Raw genomic sequence first — 26995 nt, forward strand, 5'->3', positions numbered from 1 at the left:
AATACAAGTTGATTGTGCTTATAAAGCTTGGTTTCTGTTCTGAGGGTATTTTGGTAAAATAGAACCAAGGTTATTGTACACACATAAAAAGTGAAAACACATTGGATGGAGCCATTGGAAGCAGTAGTCTCAAGATGAGTTGGCGAGAGCGTGAGAGGGTTTCAACGTTAGAAACAAGGGAGACGACCCAGTTGTGGTGAAGAGATTTCTCGGTCGAGAATCAAAACACGATCATTACCCTGTAATTAGTACGAATTATTCTTTATTTTCTGTTTTTCTTGAATTTAGTTGTTGGGTTTTTTTTTTTTTTGTTTGGAGATTGATTTGGGGGGTTTTTTGGTGATGACTAGTTTAGGAGTTTAAGGTGGAGATTGATTGATTTGGATTTATTGGAATCTTTGTTTCTCATGGGTCTCTACAAGGTTGCGGTTCTGAGTGATTTAAAATTGGCCGAATTTTATACCTAATCTGCAGTGGGTGAACATCAGGATCTTCTAGTTATTGTCTAGAAACTGTTTTTGAGCTTTGTAACTAGCCCTTTGTCTTGTGGTGGTTGACTAATTTTGATCAATCTAGTTTATAGATAGTTTCCAGTTTGACAAAATAGTGTGAAATTATTGAAAAATAAATTAAAAAAAGCCAATGAAAAAAAAAATGATGAGAAAATTGGTCATTATACAGCTTTCTGCAGTTTGCAGGAACCATGAAAATTGGGTGGTTGGGAGTGGGTTTTACTACCTCAAGCTTTCTAGGTCCTTTGATCATGGAGATGTGTGTTTCCTGATTGAATCCAGTCAACCAAATGTCCTAGTTCAATTTTTAAAGGTACATCAATAACAAAGAGAAAAAAAAAAAAAAGGTCCTTATTGAATGAAACTGGTTCAATTTCAAAGCTTGGTTTCATTAAATTGATTTCTAGCACCAAAACATGTTGGACTTGTTATTTTCTGAAATAAACTAACAGAAGTACCAAATGAAGACAGGAAGTCTGAAACCATAAGATTCTCTTATTTCCTTTTTGAGAATTTATAGTAATTTTAATTTTAAGGGTTTCTTGCAGTTGCGGGGATTTTGTTGAGAAGTGATGGCAAACCAGGGAGCGAAGAAACGCAAAGAAGAGAATGCTCATCACATGAACAAGCTATTTCGTCTCATCATAGCATGCATTGTAGATATGCGATCTAGCAATAGGTGAGGTAGCGCTAGCCATAACGGGTGGGAAGCCCGAACAAGAGCGGTGCCTTCAGTAGGGTATACGGTTCGGTCTTTGCCGGGTTGATTTCAAATAATATTCCTTCTGCCGGTCTGTCCGTTCAGTGTCGGTTGTCAAGGCCTCTCTCTCTCTCTCTCTCTATACACACACATCTTTTGTGTATTTCAGGAATTTAGTTCTGGATCACAATCACTGTACAGAGTTTACTATCATCTTTCACTTTGGTTTGGCTTTTGAGTACCTCTACTCATTCCTGAAATATTGAGCTAGTTCCCTGTTATTTCTCTTGCATTTTTTTCCTTATGCCAATTGACTCTTTTTTTGTTAGCTTTTCACACTACGCTTGTTATCTTCTGTTGGGTCTCCCGCGGGCAGAAAAAAAAAAAAAATGAGATCTTCTCAAATATGTGCTACTTAGCTTTCTTTAAAGGGTATATCTAAATGTAACCTACCTGGTTACAAAAACCTTGTAACCTAAATTATTGTGTCCCCATTATTTTGTCATTTTGTGATTGCTTTTAAGGTCAAAAAAGTAAATTACTGTGTCCCCATTATTTTGTCATTTTGTTATTGCTTTTAAGGTCAAAAAAGTAAATTGCTGTGTCTCATTTATTTTGTCATTTTGTGATTGCTTTTAAGGTCAAAAAAGCAAATTCAACCTCAAATTTTTGAATCATTACTTTGATTTAAACGGCAAAACGAGGGGTATTTTGAGAATGAATACACTCTTCCCAAACGGCAAAACGAGGTGTCTTCCTCTTCGCGAGTCTTTCTGTTACTTTTCTTGGTTTTCATGGCATAAAGTTTGGCAAGATCATCTCTAGTGAGTCAGGTAAAGGCTCTTTTTCTTCTCGGCATGTCCAATGCTTATGGGTTTTAGGGTTTAAAACTTTTGGTGGACTTCATTTTTGTTTTTTGAAATTTAGAAAACAAAACCTCTTCCCAAAAATTCATGTATCAATTATATTGTAATAATTTCTATTGTTGTGCATTAGAGATGAGGTGGGTAAGATAGTTCTAATCATGTCTCTTTTTCTCTCTTCAAAGAAATCAATTGTATTAAATATGCTAGTGTTTTTAAGAAAGTTAAAATCCAGAAAGATGACAAATGGCAATATTGTATGTTTTTTTTCTTTTTTCCGTAAAGTAATATCATAGGCTTGGTACTACTATAATGATGACATGTGAAATTTTGTAATTATAATATATTTTATAGGTTGATTCTAAAGGTTTTGGGATTGATTCTGGTCAATTCCAATTTGATTTGGATTTGGATTGATATTGGCAGTTACTAATTTGATCTTTGATTCTGTGTTTAAAATCGATTATAAGGTTTATAGGACTAGATCGTGGGTCTTAAGATTTAAGGGTGATTCTAGAGTTCTTTTCATCCGATTTTGATTCGATTGGATCAAAATTTATAGGAATTAGTTCCAAGGATGTAGGGGACGGTATCAGTATCGGTCTCTGTCGATGCCAATTCTATACCAATCCAGATCGGATGGGATCGGTGGGTATCGGTCTATTTTACCCTTGATTTTTATAAAAGGTACTATTTTTTTTACCTATTTTACCCCTGAAACGATCCGGATAATCGATCCGGATCGAGGATCGGTCTCAGCCGATACGACCGATCCCAGACCGATACTTGAAACCATGATCAGTTCGATCTCCAATTCCAAGTTTAAAATCCCTAGTTGATTTGGCTAGTTCGGATCAATCCCAATTCTAATCATTATAGAATGGCATATCTAGGATTTTTGGGATTAGGCTATTGGTTTTTAGAATTTAGTGTTAATTCTAGTATTTTTGTGATTGATCGGATATGATCCAGACTGGAATCATTAGGGACCAATTTATTATTTGATTTTGAGTTAAAATTCTGGTATTAGCCGTTCTAGATTAGAATTGGTCATGAACTATCCAACTCCGGAAGTTTTAGAATGGTCAATTTAGAATTGGAATCACTAGAGAGATTGTTTTGATACTCAATTTCGAGTTTAAAATCATTGGTTGAATAAATCAATTTCGATCCAAATCGACCATAGTAATACCTATCCAGGTTGTTTTAGAATGACTGATTATAAGGCTTTTGTGATTGATTTGATCCATTTCCAATTTTGGTCACTTTGATCTAGATTTTATCTAGTATTATGCCAAATTGATATCAAACTTCAATTTCAATTTATACCGATTCGGTTTTTATTGAGTTGACTTAATGGCCTCTTGTAGGTAATATGTTCTCTTTTAGTAATTTTTTTAAGTTGTTATAAGGTCTTTTATGGTTTCGACTCTCTTGATCTGGTCCAATTCAATTTTTTACCGATTTGATAAAAAACTCAAATCGATAAAGGTTCGTTTCACGTTTCTCTTAATTAGTCCAACCCGCTTGGACTGGAAATGGACACCCTTACTCAAAGCAATGGACCCAATCACCCAACGGTTAGTATAATTTTTTTTTTTTTTCAATCCCATGTTGGACTTTAGAGAGACAAGGAATTGATATTTGAGATTCCAAACGTACTGATGGGTCTATTTGAGGATAAAATTACATTTCTACCCTTTTTAAACACTTTGTCATAAAAAGTGATGCAGCTTTTAAGTTTTTATTGGGAATATAAACACATGAAATTACTTTTTGAATCTTTTTGAACCAATCATTTCTTTCACAGTATAAAACTTTTTAGGTAACTAAAAGTGGATTACAAGCCTTTTGTAACCTACCTAGGTTACAACTAGACAAACCCTTCTTTAAATGAGATATATCTGCGTAACAATGTAAAGTGTAAAATTGGATAGATTACAATATAGTTGCCACCCTATTGGTCTTCCACTTTCGATCTTCCTTGGCCTTTTCCAGTGCTAATTAGATGATTCTGAAATTACAGTCACCAACTTTTTTCCAGACATCTACTATATCGTGTTAAACATTGTGTGGCTAGATGATGCGATAAATAAGATGATAAAAAACTGGTTCAATTTGTTTTTCAATATCTTCTGGCTGGAACATATCAAGTATATGTTCCATTCCCATGATATGCCTATGACAGGTGCCATTATCTCCAGGATATTTTATGAACAAAACCACTGGTTATTCTAATTCACTATCATGCTTATAACTTCTATTTCAGATTTATGCTATGTTTATACAGCTGATTCTGAGAACTTTTATCTTCAGTATAAAATGGCTTCCATTTCTATACCCATTCTGAAGCTGAATCATAGTGTGAAATGTGTTTCAGTTCTGGTTATGGTTTAGCTGTGAAATTTTGATACTTAAAAACTGTACGAATTTCTAGACAGTTGGATTGGCAGAAGGTACAGTACCATTTGATTTGTTGCAGACCATTTACACTCTTTAAGGTATCTTTTGCAAGTGAACTTTTGATTGTCAGAACATGATGGTGCTTAGGATGAGCTTGTGGTTCCCAAGCAGGATCTCCTAGCTAATGAGGTGCTTGAAAGTGGTTCTCATCGGAGGAAAAATTCGCTGAAAATTTGTTCTTAGGTTATAAGTCGCCCATGCCTATTGATTGTATGGCTTTTGTTATTCGATGCACGATAGGTTCTGGTTCATGATTGTTTTGTGCGTACAATCATAGACTTGTATTTATTGTCCACGCTCGCTTAAGTTTTGCTCAATGATTTTCTCTGCCTGATCTTTGCTTGTGACAAGAATTCTTTCTTGCTAGAAGTAAGTGGCACCTGTGTGATGATGTGGACTAGGTGGTACTATACAGAAGTTGCATCAATTAATGCCAGTGAGATCAGTGTGCATATGAGCAGGGCCAAAAAATACCATTTAATCTGATAACATGATTGTAGATTGGTGATTAGGATTGCTTATAGCAGTGGAACTTATACCGGTACTTGTCATTTCTGTGGGTCTATCCTTCAACAAAACTAAACCTGATTACACTACAGATAATTTGACTAAACTTGTGAGAGACTCAGTCGGGTAGATGAGCTTGCTAGGCATGGCGTTATGAGATCCACTATTCTCGTTGGGAGCATGGTACCAAATGGTCAAAATTTGGCGAGATTTTTTTAATTTTCAGCATGTTTTGAAATAAAACAGTTGTTAAGGCAGGAAGGCAGCTAAGGCGTTCGATGGTCTTCCGAAGTGCTTCAGCGATAGAGAGGGCATAAAGTGTCGCCTTATCAATTAAAGTGTTCCAGTGTTGGGGTTTTTTTTTTTTTTTTTTTTGGAATAAATAGCATATTAAAAACTATATAATTCTACTTATATCTAAATAAAGGTTAAAGATTCATACTAATGTAAGATATTAATCAGGAAAACAAATCAATAAAGTGAATAAACTAAGTTCATCTTTGTCATAGCATAAAATATAACTATGAAATAACATTATAAATTTAAAGAAAAAAAGGCTGTTAAAATATGCAAGTATTTTTATTATACTTTCCTATTACCTCTATTATTCTTTCATTTTCCAAAGAAGCCCGAAGGAAAATGAAAGTAGGGAAGACACCAGGCCCAGATGAGGTCCCAATCGAAGTGTGGAAGAATTTGGGAGCATGTGGGGTTGTTTGGTTAACCAGGTTGTTTAACAAGATCATGAGCACGAAAAAGATGCCTGATGAGTGGAGGAGAAGTGTTATTGTCCCAATCTACAAGAATAAAGACGATATACAGAATTGCAACAACTATAGAGGCATTAAATGCATGAGCCATACTATGAAACTATGGGAGAAGGTAAAAGAAGTTCGCATAAGAAGGGAAACCGATATCTCCGGGAATCAACTCGGTTTCATGCTTGCGAGATCCACTACAGAAGCGATTTACCTTCTTAGGAGGCTTATGGAAAAATACAGAATCTACAAGAGGGATCTCCATATAGTATTCATCGATCTAGAAAATGCCTACGATAGGGTCCCCAGAGACTTAATATGGTAGGTTTTAGAGAAGAAAGGGGTGTCAAGTAAATACGTAGATATAATTAAAGACATGTATGGTGATGTGGTGACTAATGTGAGATCAATGGGTGGCCAAGGTGTTGAATTCCCTATTATTTGTGGATTACATCAAGGATCTGCATTGAGCCCCTACTTGTTTACACTTATCATGGATGATTTAACTAGGAATATTCAATGAGAGATCCCGTGGTGTATGTTTTTTGCAAATGATATTGTCTTGGTCGGTAAAACAGGGGCAGAGATTAATGATAAGTTGGAATTATAGAGATCTACTTTGGAATCGCGAGGTCTTACGATAAGTAAAACAAAGACAGAATATATGAGATGCAGCTTTAGTCATTTGAGAAGTGATAGCGAGAGAGTGAAAATTGAGGGGAGAGAGATCCCACAAAGTGATTGTTTTAGATATTTGGGCTCTACCTTAAACAAAGAAGGTGAGATTGATGATGATGTTTCCCACAGAATTAAAGTAGGATGGATGAAATGGAAAGGGGCGTCTGGAGTGTTATGTAATCGACGTATCCCTCTAAAGCTTAAGGGAAAATTCTACAGGACAGTCATAAGACCGACTATGATATATGGTGCAGAATCTTGGGCAGTCAAGAAGCGCAACATAGATAAGCTGAGTGTAGCTGAGATGAGGACGTTGAGATGGATGTGTGGCAAAACCCTGAGATATAGAGTAAGAAATGACAAAGTTAGAACCGATTTGGGAATTGTTCCAATTCAAGATAAGCTCAGAGAATATCGGTTACGATGGTATGGACATATCCAAATGAGGCATTTGGATGCATCAGTACGGAGGAGTGACCATATGTAGATGGATGGAGCAAAAAGGACTAGGGGCAGGCCAAAACTAACCATTGAAGAGGTAGTAAGAAGAGATGCAAAAGTTAAGTCTTCACCCAAGTATAGTATCTAACAGAGCTACCTGAAGGGCTAAGATCCGAGTTGTCGACTGTTCATGAGTGGGATGTTTGAAACCTCTTTTTTTTTTTTTTAAATATCTCGAATCCATGTAGCCGACCCCATTTAGTTGGGATAAGGCTAAGATGTGTTGTTGTTGTTGTTGCCTATTACCTTTATGACGCCAAAATGAGTGCCTAAGGTCATCCACTATATTTATATTCCTATCAGTCTGATTACCGCTACAACTAAGGTCAGTCGCTGGAATGAAAAAAGAAAACCAGGAAAGAAGAAGAAGAATGAAAGCAGATAGGGGAAGTCTCACTGGAATGGGAAGAAAAAGAATGAAGGAAGAGAAGAAGGGATTAAACGAAGAGGAATGGAAAGAAAGAAGAAGAAAAAACAAATGAGAGAGATCTCCATTCAATAACAACGCACTGGAAAAAGAAGAAGAAGAATAAAAAGAAGAGGAAAGAAGAAAAATAAGAAAAAGAGTACCTTGCTAGAGCCAGAATAGCCTAAGGAAGACTTGTCGGAGGAAGAATTGCCGGAGGAGAGTCGCTAGAGCTGGAATCGACAGAGGAAGGAACACCTATGCCCTAGTTCTCCCAAACGAAGAAGAAAATAGCAAAAAAGATTTTGCGATTTGTGATTTGTTCAATCAAAATGTGGTTTTGGACTTTATATAGACTTGATCCCGTAGTTCTCAAGTGTATGGAATTCCTACAAACTTGCCAATCACAATAAAAGATATGGAATCTATGGTAATACATTTTGTTGAGTTTTAGGAGTTTTAGGGGTATTTTGGTCCTATTGGTTTTTGTATTAGTTATGAATTTATGATCAGTGCAAGGTACAAGGGTATTCCCTTCCCTGCCTAATATTGAAGCATATATATATATATATATATATATACAAATGTGGTTGTTTTGCCCAAATATGAGCCTCCTAGAAAATCTCACACTTCAGTTTGTTTTGCTAGCACTAGAGTTGAAATGGCAAAATAAAGCCGAAATGTGTACTGTTTAGCGGTAATGACCGTAATGATATGAAGTTTATGGCACTTTGGTGAAATCTAGGGCCCGTTTGATAACGTTTCTTCCGTTTTTATTTCAAGAAACGGCAGAAACATAAATTTCCATTTCTAGAAATAGAAACGAAATTGAAGGTGTTTGATAAGTCGTATTTTTAGAAGTTGATAATAACCAGTGAAAAAATGGCCACAAGTCGTTTCCAAAAACAACGAAACAAGTTGAACTTGTTTCGCCTGGGTCGTTTCTTAAACCATAAATAAGTAAAAATTTCTATTTCTATTCCTGAAAATAAGTGAAACGAAACAGTTTTATCAAACGCTTTTTGCTCTGTTTCTACTGTTTCTGGAAACAGAAACAGCAGAAACCCGTTTCTTGAAACGTTATCAAACGGGCCCCTAATATTCCCTTATTTCTCTTGGAATTTCGTTTTGGACGCTACCAAACCCAAAATATTTCTCCAAAGTTAGACGATTTCGGATGAAATTTGGAACCTTGTAGTTCTGAGATACTAAATAAAATTGAACTTGTGATTCTGCAGGTTATACATGTTTTGGTGAGGATGCTCTTTTTTAATTCAACTGTCAGTTGGAAGCATTGGATTGGCCTCTTTGTCACTTCATTGGCTTATGCAATTCCTTATCAACAACTTGCCAAAATGGCACAACCATCTTATGCTGATGATGGAGAGCTTCTAGATGGCGGGTTTGATATGAGCACTGGTGGAGTTTGTGGGTAACGTAGTGTCTTTATTTTAAGCTTCGATGAATAGACATGTCTTATCCATCCTTTCATTTTTCTTGTTCCAACTTTATTGCTTCTGGTTTCTTGGGAACTTGAGAGCCTTTATTGTTGTGATTAACTAAATGTGGTAGAGAACTAAAGGCCTGGTTGATAGTGAACAGGAGGCACATCCTAGTTGCTTTATCTCAGATGACTTGTTTCCCCTACTTAATGTTGGTAACAAAGATGCAGATATTAATAGGGTGCGCAACATTACTAATTAAAGTTTTGACATAAGAGTATTCAGAAAAGCAAATTTTTTGAAAATGAATTTCCAGTTACAAAGAAATAGACTTCAAGGTCGTCAGAATCGTGGATATTGTTTTCATTTCCAGCCAGACACCTTAGCCTGTATTGCTGCAGACCGATGAGCAAACAGTTGATAACTTTTGCAGGCCATTCAGTCAGAGGTCCAGCCTTAGGGTGCTAATGACAAGAGTCCATTCTGGTCCGATGTTCCATTGGAGTTGGAACTTGGTATTGCTCTGTAGCTCACACTTTATAGATGGATACATAAGCAGAGACTATTAATTTGTATAAGCAATGAATACAATACCTTGACGATGACCATTGTCCAAAACAGCGATCCAACCCTGATATATGTCAGTTTCTTTTCGTATTGACAACTATGCTAGTGAAGCAATCTGTTAATAGGAAGTGAAGGAACAGCTGCTGTTGGTGTAGAAGAGAGTTTTAGGCTGTGTTTGGTAGCCAAAAGAAGAAAAGAAAAGTAAAAAATAAAAAATATATTTTTTTCTTGGTTTAGTTCTCTTTGTGCTTGGCATGTCCTCAACCAAGAGAGATTCTTTTTTTGAATTTCAAAATTCATCTTGGGAATGGTGAAGTTTTCTTTTGCTGCTAAAAAATTAATCTTGCCAAAAACACAAGAAAACAAAAGAAAATACAAAAACTTTTCGTTTTTTTTCTTTTCTTCTCTTCTAATGGAAGCCAAACATACATACTTTTTTCTATTTTCTTCCCATTTCAGTTCTTTTCTATTCTTTTCTTTTCCTCTCTTGACTACCAAACACAGCCTTAGTAGTACTAGAAACTGCGGAAAGTAGGGTTACTTGTTCTGATTAGGTTAGTGTTTTGATACATTGGTGATTGATGGAGGGAATATGCAGGGATGGTTAAAAAGTAGGATATTGGTAAGTTGAATGTAACAATAAGGGATGATGTAATAGCTTCATTGTTTTCATATAAACAAGCGGAAAAGGAAAATCTTCTTGTGAAATAAGATTTTCCACTGTTGTTTTGACGTAATTGCTATAAATGACACTGAAATACAAGAAAAATCTACATCATGCAAAACATCATTTACGAGGAAATTTTACAATGAAACAAATTGAAGATAGAAAATAAGGGAAACAACATCTGGTAGGACTTAATGCAAAGAGTATTCAAGCAAGCTGAGAAAAATGTAAGAATACTATGACAAGGGCTTTCATCATTTGAACTACATTTATGAACCTCCTGTAGGACCAAATTTCTGTGGCTATTGCTTTAAAGGTTTGCATGCAACTCCAGAACAGACTTCCCTCCCCCCCCCCCCTTTTTCGTTTTGGAAGTTAATTTTACACACATATTTGGGGATTTTCTTCAATCTGAAAGTGGTTCTTACGTAGTTGTGTGATAGTAAGGTTTTCAGGGGATATGCTCTGCATGTATGGATTAGTTCGGAAGAAGATCAAGATTTTAGTTTAATGGTTTAGAGAAATTACAATAAATGAGTTGGTTGGGTGAGACAAAACAGTCTGGTTGATTATGGTTGGTTTTTAAATTGGAAGTGTGTCTCAATCAATTTACTACATCATGTATTAGCAGTCACAAGGATCAGCTTTAAGCCCTCATTTATTTTCCGTTATCGTGGGTGATTTAAATATTTATTTTTAATTTGAAAGTGTTTCTCAATTAATTTCCTCTAATTATAACTGGTGGTCATTAAAGATCATCTTTAAGCCCTTATTTGTTTGCACTTATCATTGATGAGTTAATCAGAGACATTCAAGATGAAGCTCCTTGGTGTATATTTTTTGCAGATAATATTGTTTTGGGGGATGAGACAAAACCAGGGATTAATGCCAAGTTGGAGTAATGGAGATCAGCCTCAATGCTAAAAGATAAGTAGAACGAAGACGGAGATATGGTGTGTAATTTTAGTTTCACTAGGACGGATAATGAGGTGGTGAAAATTGATGAGGGGGAGATTCTGTAGAGTGATTTCTTTAGGTATTTTGGGCTTAATCATAAATAATGAAGGCGATATAGAGGATGATGTTTCACAGAGAACGAAAATAGGATGAATGAAGTGGAGAAGTGTGTCTCCAGTGTTGTGTGGTTTCCTTGAAAACTTAAGAAAAGTTTTATAGGACAATCATACGACCAACTATGATTTATGGTGTGGAATGTTGGATAATTAAGAAGCATCATATAGATAAACTCAGTGTATGAGGATGGAGAGATTGATGTGTGGCAAAAGTAGGAAGGATAAAGTAAGGAATGATCATATTAGAGCTAATTTGGGAGTAGCTCCGATACAATGTAAGCTACAAGAAAGTCGTTTGAGGTGATATGACCATGTTCAACAAATGCCTTTGGATGCTTTAGTACGGAGGAGTGATCTGATTCAGATTGAAGGAACTAAAAGAGCTAGGTGCAAACCTAAAATGACCCTAGGAGAAGTGTTGAAGGAAAACTTGCATAACTTAAGCCTTGCAAGTTGTATCAAGTATGACCTCGAATAGAGCTGATTGAAGGGAAAGGATCCATGTAGCCGATCCCATTTAGTTGGGATAAGGCTGAGTTGTTATTGTCGTATGAACTAGAAATCGATCCCCCCCCCCCCCAACCCACCCACCCCCCCAAAAAAAAATGAAAAAGAAAAAAAAGGAGGCAACACAGTCATGGTAGTTGCTCCAAGTAGTTTTCTCAATTGATGAGGGAAGGGCATTTATTAGGTCCTTCTTTGCATTTCTCATTCTAGTGTATGCCAAGGACTGCTGTCTACCTTTTCTAAAATGGATGAATCAGCCAAACCAGCCATCTTATTTGGCATGATTTGTCTCCTTGGACCAAATCCTTTAATCTTGATATCGTGGCTTTTGTATTTTTATGTTCTCTGGTTTTGATCCAGCATACATGGAGCCAGCATGCTATATGATATTTTTATTTAGCTTCTGTGTCCTTTTCTCTAATCTGATATAATCTTTTATTTTTTATGAAACTTAAAAAAATATATGTTGTGGACTGTAGGGTCCATTGCTAATGGGCAGGTATGAATTCTTTATTCCCACTCATTTTTATATTTGATTACTTTTGCAGTTACCTACATGATGTGATCTACATTACGTACTTTGTACAGCTGATGTCCATCATCACTGGGAAATTTTGGTACACATATTTAGTGGTAAGGTCATTTATCCTAATTTTGATTGCAAAAATGTTTGCACTCCTCTTTTTCATTTTATGAACATAGATTGTAGTGTACCGAAATTAGTAATAATTTTTTTTCCCTATTCTTTGTTTAAATATGGCACCTTGAGCAGCCATAGATTTTTTTTCTAATATATACATAGCCTGGCCCCTTTGCTTTGAGTAATGGTAAAATGTTCGGGCTGTCAGGGAAAATGCCCCGGTTTGAGTGTTGAGGGATGCCACTTTGCGCAGAAGTTCCAAATGTTGGGACCATCTCCAAGCTCACCTCTCCTAGGACCTCTCATAGGCGATTCCAGCACTGTGTATTGGCCCTTTTTAATATATAGGCTGACCGCTCCCATTTGTTACTTACGCCCCTCTCCTCCTCCCCCAAAAACAGAAGGAAAAGAAAAAGTCCCTGGCACTGCCCCTTTGGTGAATAATCGTCAATGGCTCCACGTGGTAACATATCATATTTACCTGATTGCTTATTCTCTTCTAGTCATCCGCTAGTCGGTGGGATTGTCTGGCTGCTAACTGTTTAGAGATCTCCTGGTGGGTTCCACTGAAGAGTTGTTTTACCTTTTGGTTGTCATATTGGGAGTCCAATCCCTTTAATAGTGTCATACTGTCATTGGCATAAATATCTCCTTGATGGTCCAATTGAGTGGTAGGTTTTACCTACCAGGTGTTCACCATTTGAACCACAATAACGTTCATAAGAGCTTTCTTGCAACCAAATTGTTTGTATAAATGATCTCACCAAGTTATCAAAGGGACTGAAACTGTATCATTCCTCATCTGAGACTTAGGACAGATCCGGCATTCTTGGAGTTCCCCTCCTTATAATGCTATTTGTTGTTATATGAGTCCACAATAGGAGGAGTGTCCCCTTCATGGAATGAATCATAGTCTAAGTGAGTTGATAGAGTTAGTTTGGAGGTCTAAGTAAGTTTCAGATTTAATATAAAGAGAGTGGCGGGAGGTAGATTGTGAATCATTGAACAATCAATCACACAAGCCTTAATCCTCAATTCCTTTGTCTTTCTCGTCTTTTGTCTTCTTTGATTATGGTTCTCAAATCATTACATGGTATCAGAGCCATGATGAAGAAGAAGAAGAAGAAAAAAGGGCATCAACGTTTGAGTTTATGCTTACCTCAATCGTGTGTTCCTTTATTCATTTGTTTCCCACATCGCTGTGAAATTCTGTTTTGATGTTTTCTGAGGATATCTTCTCGACTTGATGGGTCAACTGCTGGTTTTTGGTATTTGGTGGTTCGAACCATTGGTTGATGGAGTATATACTGTCTCGTGGAGTCAAGCTTCTAATATTTTTCCTTTTTGCTGATCTGGATTGAAGATGGTTTTCTATTTCCCCTTTGGTATCGTCTGCTAATGTTCTGCAACACGTTGAATCATAGAACATTCAGGTCAGTCTTGTGCTACTGGAATTGCAAGGTTGAAGACAACCCCCATTTTTTTTTTTTGCCAGTGACTTCCACCTGCAGATCGAAGGATTTCCTGTTAGTTGGAGGGTTTCCTGCAGGCGATGTTGCTTGTCGATTCTGATTCTGCACCTGCCTTGCTTCTATGCATTGCGGCAGCTTACCCTTCTGAGTTTTAGCCCCAAAGAAACTCTTTGCTATGAGGATCAAATACCTGCAACCCAGGCTAATGCAACGCTATTGTTGGATTTGGTTCTGGCAGGCTCTATTCGTAGGAATGGTTGTTGATATCCTTGATTGCTTGCTGGAGTTCATAGGTTGGCGATTCAGTCATGTCCCTTGATGTTGCCAACCTTTCTGAAGTCGGATGAGAGGAAACATCCCAATCGCACCCTATTCTGGTTCTTCCCTTTGAATTCGTGAGGTTGAAGATGGTAGTCCTCTTCCTCCAATTTGTTGCTTTCTTTTTTATTTATCACTTTCCTTTTTTACCCCTCCTTTTGCTTTTAAATCAGCAATTTTATTTTATTTTATTTCCTTATTTCTTCTTCCCATATTAATGTCCCTCCTTTACCATTTTCTTTACACCATGTTATTGAGTGTTTTGCCATTCCAGGATTACCCTTTGCACTACACAGACACCACACTCCTTTGCCTCTCTCTTAAATTGAAGTTTTCATATTATTGTCCCTTCTTTCCTCTCTTAATTACTAGTTGCCATCATATTTTGGTTACTTCCTAGTTTATCCTTTGGCCTTGGATTGTGATTTTAATTGAAATTCCCCTTTATTACTAAATTAACATCCCACTTTGGAAATTGAGATTAATTACAAGTGTCATTCTCCCTTGCAATTTCAATTTATTTACTATCCTGTCACTCCATTGTAAGATTGAGGGATTTACAAATTTGCCTAGATGGGTCAATACCAAACCCAATTTGGGTATTTTGACCTAGGTTCCACATCAATTGAGGATTGCATGAAGTAATTACAGAATTTCCATTAGGCATATACATGTGCCATTTTATTGCTTTGGTGACCCAAAATCACATCTTTGAGATTGATAGTGTTTTTGGCACTAGTATTGGCATGCCATGGTAATTGGAGATTGTTTGTTTAGCCTTTTGCCATGAGGGGGAGATTAAACAGTATTTTATGCTCTTGGTTATGAGTTTATTTGGGATTCTGATCATTGGAATTATTTGTTCATATGTAATGCTACACGTGAGGGGGAGATTTGAGATTTTTATCTGCTCTGCACAATTCATTAATAGGAGATTTTTTGTCAGTGAAGATTATTTATCAGTAGCTTTTGAAGGGCAACACTAATGAAGTGATATCTTAAGATGAGAGGATCTCTTAAGGATCTAAGTTGTTGCCCTCCATCTTTACCTCTGTTAAAGCATGATTGGTGTTTTTGAAGATTGGCTATCCACCTAGTGCGATTGAATTGATTCATTTCTTTGAAGATCGAGTTCTTTTCTCATGTTGAAGATTGTGTCTTCCCCTTTTGGAAATCAAGTTCCACAATTATAAGAAAGCATCTGTCATTTTTACTTGTCTACTGCTATGGTATTTTGGATTGTGGTTGATGATATCCACCATATCTGCAATTTTTTGTTCTTCTTTTTGGAGATTGAGTCTTCCTCAAACATTGAAAATCAAGTATTGCACATGTTGGTGATTATCTATCCTCCATTTTGTTCGTCATTGATGGTTCAACACAACCTTTTTTATCTATTGATATTGCTGATGTTGGTGTGCCTGGGTTGATATTGTTGTAGGTTCTATGGTGGTTGATTGAAGTTCCCACTGTTCATTGGAGTCTACAAGACTAATGATGCATTTGATTTTCTATTCCTGATGGTTCAAGCTAGAGCTTTATTTAGATACATGTATACTCTAACTTGAGGGGGAGTGTTAGAATATAAGTCCATGGTAGGAGGAGTGTCCCCATCATGGAATGAATCCTAGTCTAAGTGAGTTGATAGGAGTTAGTTTCCTAGTCTAAGTAAGTTCCTTATTATGATTAGGCCTTAGAGTCATACTCAAAGTATGTAACTATTTCAGATTTAATATAAAGAGAGTGGCGAGCGGTAGATTGTGAATCATCGAACAATCAATCACACAAGCTAATGCGGGAGGGTTTTCAATACTCCATTGCTGGACTGCTAAGATCGTAGGAACATAACCAAAAAGAAGAAAGAACAAGGAGAAAGGATGATTGAAGAAGAGGGGAGATAGAGAGGTCGCAGGGAAGAAGAAGAAGGGCGGGTTGTCTCTCTGGACAAGGAGGGAATTAGAGAGAGAAGGGGAAGAAAAGAGATTCTCCAAGAAGAAGGAAGGGGGGGAAGAAGGAGCCACGCAGGCTTTTCACAACTTAATTCATTCTTCAAATTCATCAACTAACCAATTTCTTAAGTTACATGTCCAATATATAATAAAATAAAATTAAAAACCTTCTAATTAAAATAAAAAACTAAGATAGAAATAAAATCTCCTACACCTAAGCTAACAAAATAAAGAAACAACTAATGGCTCAAATAGGAAACAAATATTCTCAAATAAAAATAAAATCCTAAATATTCTATTAAACTTGGAATCCAAATTAGTAACTTGGAACCCAAATTGGATCTGGGTCTTGGTTCGGGTTCTGGAGTAGGCTTGGGTCGATCCATCGGAGTGCTGCTACATCAACTCCCCTGTTATTTAGAAAAACTCGTCCACGAGTTTTATAAAAGGAGAGGATCAACACCACTCGATCAACATCCTTGATCAATGGCTCCAAAGGGGTAAAGATCCAGCACACCTCACGATCAATGGTCACGATCTTCTGATCGTCATCAACAAATGATATGACTTTGATCGGAATTGGATGGTGGAGCTTCACAAATGAGTTCAGGCCATCAATCAGTTCTTCAGAAACATCCTTCATCGGATCGTCTAGTTCATCTTCAACATCGACAACAAAACTTGATATAATGGTCTCTAGATGGGGGCACGATTCTTGAGGTGTCATCACGATGTCATGAGTAACGTGACCTTGCTATCCACCGGGTTTCCGAATACGTGACCCTAGGGCATCAAGCCTTGCGTTAATGTCCTGGAGGGTAGCAACTTGTGCTTCTTGTACAGCTAGGTTAGCTTGGAGTGTTCTTAAGATTTCTTTGCTCTGTTGAAGCAACCATTGGAGTAAACAAGTTTACAGAAAATTTGCTCTGGGTCTCACACAATAAGACACCAACTCCAATAATCAAGTGGGTGGCAGAACTGTAAATATGGAGTGCCTTTTTTTTTTTTTTTTGTTCTAGGATGGCAGAATTGTAAAAATGTAGGAGTCCTTAAGTGAGTGGCAGAGGTGTAATATTGAAAGTCTAACTCACAAGCAAGGTATGGGTAAAGGGTAAAGGGTAATCTTAAGAAACAAATTTAAGAGGATAACTTAAAGATTAGAACAAAGGAGGGGGGCAATTCTGGCAAATCAGAAGAATGAAAGAAGAAATAACAATCAATGGGGATTTGGCTGAGATACCGTAATCTGACAACAAAGGGTTTCTTTTGAGACCTACGATGAAAACAAAGGCAATCGTTGAAGGAGGAGGAACTAGGAAGACGTCTCGAAGAGCAACCGGTGGGATTGCGACTTCGGAGGAGGCGCTAATGTGGGGTTGCGACTTTGAAGATGACTGCAGCGAGAGCTTCGAAACAAGTAGAGTCTCACCTCTCACTCTCTTCGACTTCTTTGATCCTTCTTCTTTCTTTTGCTCTCTTTCTTCTCTTCTTCTTCTTCTTCTTCTTCTTCTGTATTCTGATTCTGCCTTCATCTTTTTTTTTTTTTTTTTTGTCGGAAGTCCACTCTCACTCTCTCGACTTCTTGATCTTCTTCTTTCTTTTGCTCCTTTCTTCCTTCTTTTTCTGCTTCTTCTCTTTTTTTTTTTTTTTTTTTTTTTTTCTTCTCTCTGTATCTGATTCTACTTTTTTCTTTTTTTTTTTTTTTTTGCTGCGAACCTAAAGTGGTAAGCTGCAAGAACTGGAGAGAGAGGGCGTGAGACAGGGATCAATTCTGTACAGGGAAGACATAATCTTTTTTTTTTTTTTTTAATTGTTCTGCCTCTAGATCTCTTTGCTCTTTGTCTACCCTTTTTTTTTTTTTTATTGTTGTTCTCAGTCTCTGCAGAAACCAGAACTGAGAAGGGGAAGAAGATAACGATGGAAAAGATAGGGAAGAAAAAGAGAACGAAGGAGATGGATCCTTCAGCTTTGATACCAGATAATACGGGAGGGTTTTCAATACTCCCTTGTTGGACTGCTAAGATCACAAGAATAGAACCAAAAAGAAGAAAGAACAAGGAGAAAGGAAGATTGGAGAAGAGGGGAGATAGAGAGGTGGCAAGGAAGAAGAAGGGGGGCTTGTCTCACTGGACAAGGAGGGAATTAGAGAGAGAAGGGGAAGAGAAGATATTCTCCAAGAAGGAAGGGGGGGAAGAAGGCAGCCATGCAGGCCTTTCCCAACTTAATTCATTCTTCAAATTCATCAACTAACCAATTTCTTAGGTTACATGTCCTATATATAATAAAAAAATTAAAAACCTTCTAATTAAAATAAAAAACTAAGATAGAAATAAAATCTCCTACACCTAAGCTAACAATATAAAGAAACAACTAAGGACTCAAATAGGAAACAAATATTCTCAAATAAAAATAAAATCCTAAATATTCTATTAAACTTGGAATCCAAATTAGTAACTTGGAACCCAAATTGGATCTGGGTCTTGGTCCGGGTTCTGGAGCAGGCTTGGGTCGATCCATCGGAGTGCTGCTGCATCACAAGCCTTACTTCCCAATTCATTTGTCTCTCTCTTCTTTTGTCTTCTTTGATTCTGGTTCTCAAATCACTACATTATTAAACTAAATACGAATGGCAATCAGGTTGGGAACAAGGGTCCAGTGGATATAGGAGGTGTGTTCAGAAATCATGAGGGCTTGGTAATGTTAGCCATTCCAGGCTCTATTGCTATAGTTGTTCTATCACAGCAAAACTCAAGGCCTATTATTCAAGGACTAGAGCTAGGCTTTATCATTTGGATGGAATATGTAATGGTAGAAGGAGAATATTTTGTGGCTGACCCATTAAAAAGGCCAAGGTTCTAGCAATGCTAGGCATTTTATCTTTTTCAAGTGGGAGGATGAGAGGTGCTAATAATATTGCAGATGTGATAACCGGGAAAGCAGTCCTTGTATGTTGGACCTTACCACTTGGAATGGCAGACCCCTTGGTGCATGTTTTGGCCTTTTGGTCATTTGCTACTGTCGTACTTTTCTTTTTGGTTTTCTATTGTTGTTGCTGTACTATAGGTCCTAGTTGTTGTATCTCTTTCTGGCTTATTTCCCTTTTTCTTCATTAAAATATTTAGTTAAAAAAAAAAAAAAAAAAAGGGTAATTTACAGCGCCACCCCCTAGAGAATGCCAGTATTATAGGAACACCCACTGCTTAATACCAATTTACGTTCAGACCCCCTACCGTCAGTCTCTGTTAAGTAATGACGCTTTAGCCCTTATGAGTAAAAGACTGATATGTAACCCATTTTCATTATCCCAAAAATACCCCTCTCTTTACCATTTTACCATTTCACTCTTCCCTTCTCTCCCTTCTCTCCTTCCTTCTCTCCATCTCTCTATCTCTCCTTCTTTCCTTATCTCCTTCTCTCCATACCAGAAAGTTTTTGACGAGCTATAATTACTGTGGCGTTTTAACAAGCTACCTCATGTCCATTTACATCCAAACAGAATTACAAACTTTTGATAAGCTATTATAAAAATGAAACTTCAACAAGAAACAGTTCAACCCATTCAAATAGACATCTCACCCCATGATACACAAGCCTAGAATTGCCTCCGAATATTAGCACACCACCAGACTCCAGAATAACTTTCTCTGCCATATCAGTTTCCCTGTTGTCTCCAATTTCTCTGTGTTTTTTTTCCTGATCTTTCTCTGAGTTTGGCATTTTTCTCTGACACTTGGGTATTGAACCATAACATACAGGTAATTAAGCCCACAAATAACTCAGGCAGATAGGAAGTTTAAAGATGGGAGACTTTAGTTATTCCAACTTCAGAAAAATTGATCTTTCAAAGCGGTACAAATTATGCCTTCTGTAACCATGGCAACTGTGGGTAATTTCTGCCTCACCTTTTATTTACTAAACCTAAGGGAAGACAGTGCTAGGTCATCCCCCCCCCCCCCCCCCCCCCCCAATTAGATAACTGTGATGTTATTAGGCACAAAATCTATAGATTGAATTGATGGCATAAAAACTGCTGAAATTTCCTAATTCAGGGATCTTAACTAAAGCACGTCTGATTCATCTTTTCTATATGAAGGAACAGACTGTAAGTTTAGAGAAAAAGAAAGTGACCCTTTATTATACATATTACATCAGATCAGGGGCAAGTAAATTAATCCAAGGTTCTAAAACCAGTATTTTAGACCCTTTATGACAGATTTGGATTATAACTTCTGTTTCAGCATTTGGATATTTGTTGTATTCATTTTTTTTTTTTTCCCCAAATTCTATAGCAGAAGAACTAAACCTGCAATTGAATTTGGTTGGAAGTTTATTGCAACTCTGACTGGGTCCAGGCTTGGCATTTTCCAATATGAATCAGCCCAACCTGGCTAATCCCTGGCTCTACAGTTTCTCATGAGTTCAGATCATATATGGGGAGACCTAAGCTTGAATTGGCCCGCATCTTTTATATTTACTTGAAACATTTCAGTTACCTAGAATAAGACCATATAGTTATCTGTGGTTAAGCTATTGGTACTAGTGCTGGTCTTTTATATAGATTTAGTTTTGGGAGATAAAATCTAGAATAACAGTGTAATAGGAGACCAGAAATTAACAACCTTAAACCAACCCACTGTTGGGTTTATGGGCTAAATTAATTATTCGGGTTGATTAAATGGGTGAGAGTCAAATTGCATGAAACGGTTCGGTCCACTCTCAAGCTTAGGGATATGCTGGCTCAACCCATTGTGGTTTAGGGTTTTGAGTGCAAGACAGTATTATAAATACTAGGTTTTGGGTCCCTACAACCATTATTCACTCTTCCCCACTTTACCACTAAAGTGAGAGAACCAAGGAGGTTTAAGGGGCTGTAGAAGATCCATAGCCAAGCTAAGAGAGCGAAAGTGGGAGTGACCAACATCAATCATCTTCAGCATACTAGGTGAAAGGTACAAATCGATCCTCCATAATTTTATTAGATTCGTGTTCTTGTTTTTCCTGTGTGGTTTCCTCAATAGGGTTTCAAACTCAAACCCATAGGGAGTTCTAACAAGTGGTATCAGAGCAAACCACATGGGACAAGAATCGATTGAATTTTTCTTATACATGAGGATTTTGATTGTTACTTAAAACCTGATTTGATTAAAAATCATGAAAATCATAAAAATCGTAATTTTACCATCACTTAAAGATCCTGTATGGGAAAACTTTCTTCACAAAAGTTGTAGATCACGAGAAGACGGTCTCGACGGTATGTCGAAAGTCACCGGAAACCTCCGGACGCGTCGGCACGTGCCGTCGGAAATCGGCTGCCGGAGGAGAGAGAAAAATAAAAAAAAATAAAAAAAAGGCGGCGAGTCATCGCCGGTTCAACTCGGAAACCCTACCGATTTGAACCGGCGACACAGTGGGTCAACTCATGTGCACTATTTGACTCGGTCAGAGGTTGACCGGGTCATTGACCAATTGACCCGAATTTGACCCGGAACTCATATGGCCGAACCGGTTGGTTTGGATTGATTTAAAAAAAAAAAAAATAAAGGCTTGTTTGGTTTTTGTTCATTTTGGGTTTTTATTTAAACTACTTTAAATTTCATTTAAAGGTTCGTTTTAAGGCCAAATTGAAATCTGTTTTTTGCGTTGGATTCATTGTTTCGGGCCACATTTAATGATCTAATTTTTAATATGACATATTTATTTGAAATTTTATGTTGTATTTAGTTTCAATCATTGAAACAAATGGCGTTTTTATTTAAACTACTTTAAATTTCATTTAAAGGTTCGTTTTAAGGCCAAATTGAAATCTGTTTTTTGCGTTGGATTCTTTGTTTCGGGCCACATTTAATGATCTAATTTTTAATATGACATGTTTATTTGAAATTTTATGTTGTATTTAGTTTCAATCATTGAAACAAAATAGCATAAATCAATGCTTTGAAAAATATATATGTTATTGGTTACCATGAAATTGAGAATTTTTTTTTTTAAAATTGAAATATGTTAATATGGAAAAGGGTGTAAGCTTCCGCTCATTCTTAGTTGCAAAGTAATTTTGCTTTAGGAAACCATGAAATGATGAGGTGGAATCCACCAAAGTGGTACATCTTATTATTTCATGATTTTTCACAAGGAAACAATGTAGGTGACATTTGCCCAAAGGTGATGTCACCAAAGTTAAGAAAATGACAGTAACCTAGAGGTTCCTAAGCCCAAAGGTGAGGGGATTTCAAAAGTTATTGTTCTTTTCACAGTAAAAATAAATTTGCAAGAGGACCAGTGCATTCTTAGCCCAAAGGATAGGAATGTAGTTGCGGTTGTGACTCTTGTATGGTTATTGTTGTCCTAGTGACATTTATATGTATGTTTTGAACATAAAGATATACATCTCCAATGGGAAAGATATGATAGAACTGAGTGAAACCCACCAAAGTGGTACATTCAGTTCGATTATATCTTCTCCAACAGTAAAGGTGATACTTTCCCAAATGTTATGTCATCAAGGTTTGAGGATAATCATCCACATTTCAGAAATGGACATTGAATTTGGAGTTCTTTTGCCCAAAGGTGATTGAATTCCAAAGTTAGTGTTGTTTTCACAGTTAAAAGAAGAATATAAGAGCATCAGCTAATTCATGTCCCAAAGGATAGGGATACATTTTTAGTTGTAACTCTTATTTAAAATATATTGATGGTATTACATGCTTTTATATTATGGTTTATATTTTGATATTTGGCATGTATTGTGTTGTTGTTACTGCTGTAGTAAGATGACAGTTCCCTCAAGTTATGTATCTTCCATCCCAATACTCACTGGTAACAACTATCAAAAGTGGGTGGAGGAATTAGAATTGCATTTAGGTCTTCTTGACTTAGACTTGGCACTTAGGGAGCCTAAACCTGAGCCTCTCACAGACTCGAGCAGAAGTGTTGAAAGGACCAAGTTTAAGAAATGGACTAAAGCAAACAGAAAGTGCATACTGGTTTTAAAAAAGGCAGTTCCTGAAATTATACGTGGGAACATAGAGATCAAAGACACTGCAAAAGAATTCCTGGATGCTATTAAAGCTAGATTTCAACACAATAAGAAAGCTAAGAAAACCACATTGATGACCAGGCTAATGAATACAAGGTATGATGGATGTGGGAGTGTTAGAGAATACATTTTGGGTGTAGCTACTGATGCTGGTAAACTTAAGGATCTTGGAATACAGATCGATGAAGAATATATTGTACACATTGCACTGAATACCCTCCCTAGTCAGTATAAGGTTATCCAATCTACCTACATTGCACTGAAGGGCAATTGGAGCCTAAATGAGCTCATTTCCATTTGCACTCAAGAGGAAGAAAAATTGAAACAAACTAGGTTTGAGAGTGCACATGCAACTTTTCACAAGGGATCTTCTGGTGGACCAAGCAGAAGGAACAAAAATTTTTCCAACAAAGGAAGCGTCAAGCCATATGACAGGACTAATAGCTCTCAAGAACTTGACATATCTCAAAAGACTCAGAATGAAGAGAATACCAACAACGTAGAGTGTTTTTGGTGCCATAAGAAAGGACATGTGAAGAAGGACTGTTTTATTTTCAAGAAATGGTTAGAGAAAAGGAAGAATTCTGGGGTTGATAAGCAGAATAATACTAAGAAAGGGTGAGGTAGACTGATCATCAGCAATTGAGAGCAAGTAAAATTTGGTCACATCAAGTAGTTAGGATTTCTTTACATACAGTTATTTGAAATGCTTGATTAGTGGGAGTTCTGGTTTTGTTTAGTATTTGTTTATGTTTTGAACCTTAGCCCATATGTTTTGGGGCACAGTTTGATGAATTATGGTTAAGTTTTAGCATTTACATTATGCACAGTTATTTCTTAAAATATTTGGTTTATGATTTCATTTGAAAATGGTTTTATAGGCAGTAATTGTCTTAGTTATAGGCAATATTTTGCCACAATTCAAAAGGTAATGTTTGCCACATTTTAAGACAGTATTTGTCACAGTTCATAGGCAATATTTGCCACAGTTTATAGGCGGGGCCACAGTTAGATATTAATCACAGATCAAAGGCGATTTGCCACAGTGAAGGTTAATATCTCAGTTAAGGACCTACATAGAATGACAACAGTGTAATTTGAGGATATGTCAATATTTCTATGATGGTATCCCACATAGATTCGTGTTAAGAAACTTACTTATGCTTGTAATAACAGAAAGTTGTATGCCGTATATTGAGGTGTATCTTCTGCTGTTATTCGATGTGAGTGGTTTTTCAACTGAATCACAGTAAGAGTGGTTAATGTAATAAGATTCTATGGCCACACCAATTTAAAAGACATCCTTATAATTAATAGTAACCCAAGTGGGAGATTGTTGGATTTATGGGCTAAATTAATTATTCGGGTTGATTAAATGGGTGAGAGTCAAATTGCATGAACTGGTTCGGTCCACTCTCAAGCTTAGGGATATGTTGGCTCAACCCATTGTGGTTTAGGGTTTTGAGTGCAGGACAGTATTATAAATACTAGGTTTTGGGTCCCTACAACCATTATTCACTCTTCCCCACTTTACCACTAAAGTGAGAGAACCAAGGAGGTTTAAGGAGCTATAGAAGATCCATAGCCAAGCCAAGAGAGCGAAAGTGGGAGTGACCAACATCAATCATCTTCAGCATACTAGGTGAAAGGTACAAATCGATCCTCCATAATTTTATTAGATTCGTGTTCTTGTTTTTCCTGTGTGGTTTTCTCAATAGGGTTTCAAACTCAAACCCATAGGGAGTTCTAACACCCACATCTATAATAGCAGTCTAATATGAGACCAGAAATTAACAATCTTAAACCAACTAAGGGTTAGGGTACGATCATATGTGGGGAGAAGAAGCAGTGGTTAGTGTTCGACAGGGAAGAGAAGAAGAAAAGGGTTAAAGAGAATCAAAACATACCTGTAAACGCAAGACGCCGCAAGCTTCACCCATTGTCCTCCCGTTGAAAGTTGCCGCCGATTTGTAGTCACAGGTCGCCAGAGGAGGTTCACAGTCGCCGCTCCACTTTACTGAGGTAAGTTCTCCAAATCTCCAACTCACTGAGGGTGCGTCGCGAATCGTTACAACCATAGAATCAAGAATCGGTATCGGATCTGCCTTATCGGGAGTATCAGATCGGTATTGGCTGAGACCGATCCCGATACTTAGCCGATCTTGAGATGGGGATCGGTATCGATTTGCGGATCGGATACCGATCCAGATCGGCCGATCCGACCCGATCCGACACGATCCGTGTAAATTATTTTTAAAACCCAAAAAAGGGGAAAAACTGGGTAAAAATACAGATTCAGGATTTCCAACGCCCTTTTCTCCTATTCCACTCCTTAGATTTGCAGAAAACTTGAAGGGAACCATGGTTTCTAAGCTAGAATCATACTTGAGGGTTCAATTTGCGCATTCAAAAGTCAAAATCGGGCATCCAATTCACTAAAATCCAAGCTTTCTTCCATACCCACTCAAGTACATGGCGAAGGTCAATATACAGAGAGCGGTGGGAAGAGTGTTGAATGAATTACCTGTGATGCTTCCATTTCCCATGTCACTCCTGCCTTTTCAGTTCCCAACACGATAATTACAGATTCCATTAATAAGCCAGGCTCTTTTTTTTTTTTTTTTTTTTTTTTTAGCTCCAATTGCAGCAACAATTCCAACAGGCATTATCTTGGAGTTTTAGATGTACCGCCACCCCATGACAAATAAGTGTTAATGCACAACCTATCTCGAGAATCATGATGAAATAAAAATTCTTTCGCTTTTCAAATGCTTTCAGACTCAACATCCGCAAACAACAGCAGCAGAAACTTGTACGCAATCCTCTAGCCAATGAAGTTGTGCTCCCCTTCTTAAAATATCCAATAAGCACTCCAGCAACCATGATCAATCCTCAAGGAATCATAAAGCAAAATTCATGCATCTTGATCAATTGGGTACCTCGCAAAGAAATTCTCCAAGCAATCAAGGTAGTTTTTCAGAGATCAATTACAAATCTAGGGCTTCAAGACATCCCAGTTGAAGGATTGATGCTTTCTCACAGATTCATAGGTGATAATGGCGGTTGACATTAATAAGTGAGAGAGGGTACCTCGAAAGAAATTCTCCAAGCAATCAAAATAGTTTTTCAGAGATCAACTGCAAATCTAGGGCTTCAAGACATCCTGTTCGGAGGATCCGTGCTTTCTCACAGGTGGTAATGGCGGTTAAGAGTATCTTTTTTTTCCTCTAATTTTGATTTTCACATTTTACTGAATTTTTTTAATTTTTAACATATGTTTTTTTTTTTTTTTTTTAACCGATCCTGGCCGATACAGGGACAGATCCAAGAAAAGTGTACTTTTTCCGATCCTTGATCGATCCAGATCTGATCCTTACCGCGAACTAAATCCTTGGTTACAACTAAGAGTGAGTTAGGGCTAGATCGAGTTGAGGACTGTAACTAACATAGGGTAAGTTGGGTACTTCATAATTTTTAAGGTAAAATGGTATTTAAAAAAAAAAAATAGGAGTTGCTAATGTCAGCATTTGAAGAATATTCTGTAATAGAGACTAACGGTAGGGGGTCTGAACGTAAATTGGTATTAAGCAGGAGGTATTCATATAATACTGGTATTCTCTAGGGGGTGGCACTGCAAATTATGTCCACTTGTGTGTATGCAAGTGGTTTCACATTTACTGAATCAAGCTGTGCTCATGCTTTATAGATTCCAGCATTTGGTGCATACAAAATTTTTGGTGTTACAAGAGGATTTTTGTATCAGAGTTCAGAGGTACATTCAGGATCTAAATGTTGTTGCTTCTATTGCTGATATATTTTCATGGCTAATCTATTGGATGTATGACTGTCCGTTTGTAAATTTTATTCCTGTATTTGTGCTCGTCTCTGTGTTCCATGTAGGGGGATATGGAGGATGAAAAGAGTCGTAAGAAAAGATAA

The 26995-nt window shown here is 37.1% G+C and overlaps 1 protein-coding gene across 1 annotated transcript; it reads left to right on the forward strand.

Annotated features, from left to right (window-relative positions):
- Positions 1 to 1084: 1084 nt before the first annotated feature.
- On the forward strand, positions 1085 to 26995 carry LOC122060100 (transmembrane protein 208 homolog). Its single transcript, XM_042623273.1, has 5 exons — positions 1085 to 1168; positions 8627 to 8820; positions 12193 to 12277; positions 26763 to 26828; positions 26957 to 26995. Exons 1-5 carry the CDS (start codon positions 1085 to 1087, stop codon positions 26993 to 26995), a joined length of 468 nt encoding a protein of 155 aa, XP_042479207.1.

The sequence above is a fragment of the Macadamia integrifolia genome, chromosome 2, assembly GCF_013358625.1.
Source record: "Macadamia integrifolia cultivar HAES 741 chromosome 2, SCU_Mint_v3, whole genome shotgun sequence".
In the NCBI taxonomy this organism is placed as follows: Eukaryota; Viridiplantae; Streptophyta; class Magnoliopsida; order Proteales; family Proteaceae; genus Macadamia; species Macadamia integrifolia.

Excerpts from the sequence above, each read along its gene's own strand:
- LOC122060100 (XM_042623273.1), top strand. The coding sequence starts at position 1,085 with ATGGCAAACCAGGGAGCGAAGAAACGCAAAGAAGAGAATGCTCATCAC. Across the intron at positions 8,821-12,192 it reads AGCACTGGTGGAGTTTGTGG|TTACCTACATGATGTGATCT; the intron begins GTAACGTAGTGT and ends TTACTTTTGCAG. Across the intron at positions 26,829-26,956 it reads TTTTGTATCAGAGTTCAGAG|GGGGATATGGAGGATGAAAA; the intron begins GTACATTCAGGA and ends TGTTCCATGTAG.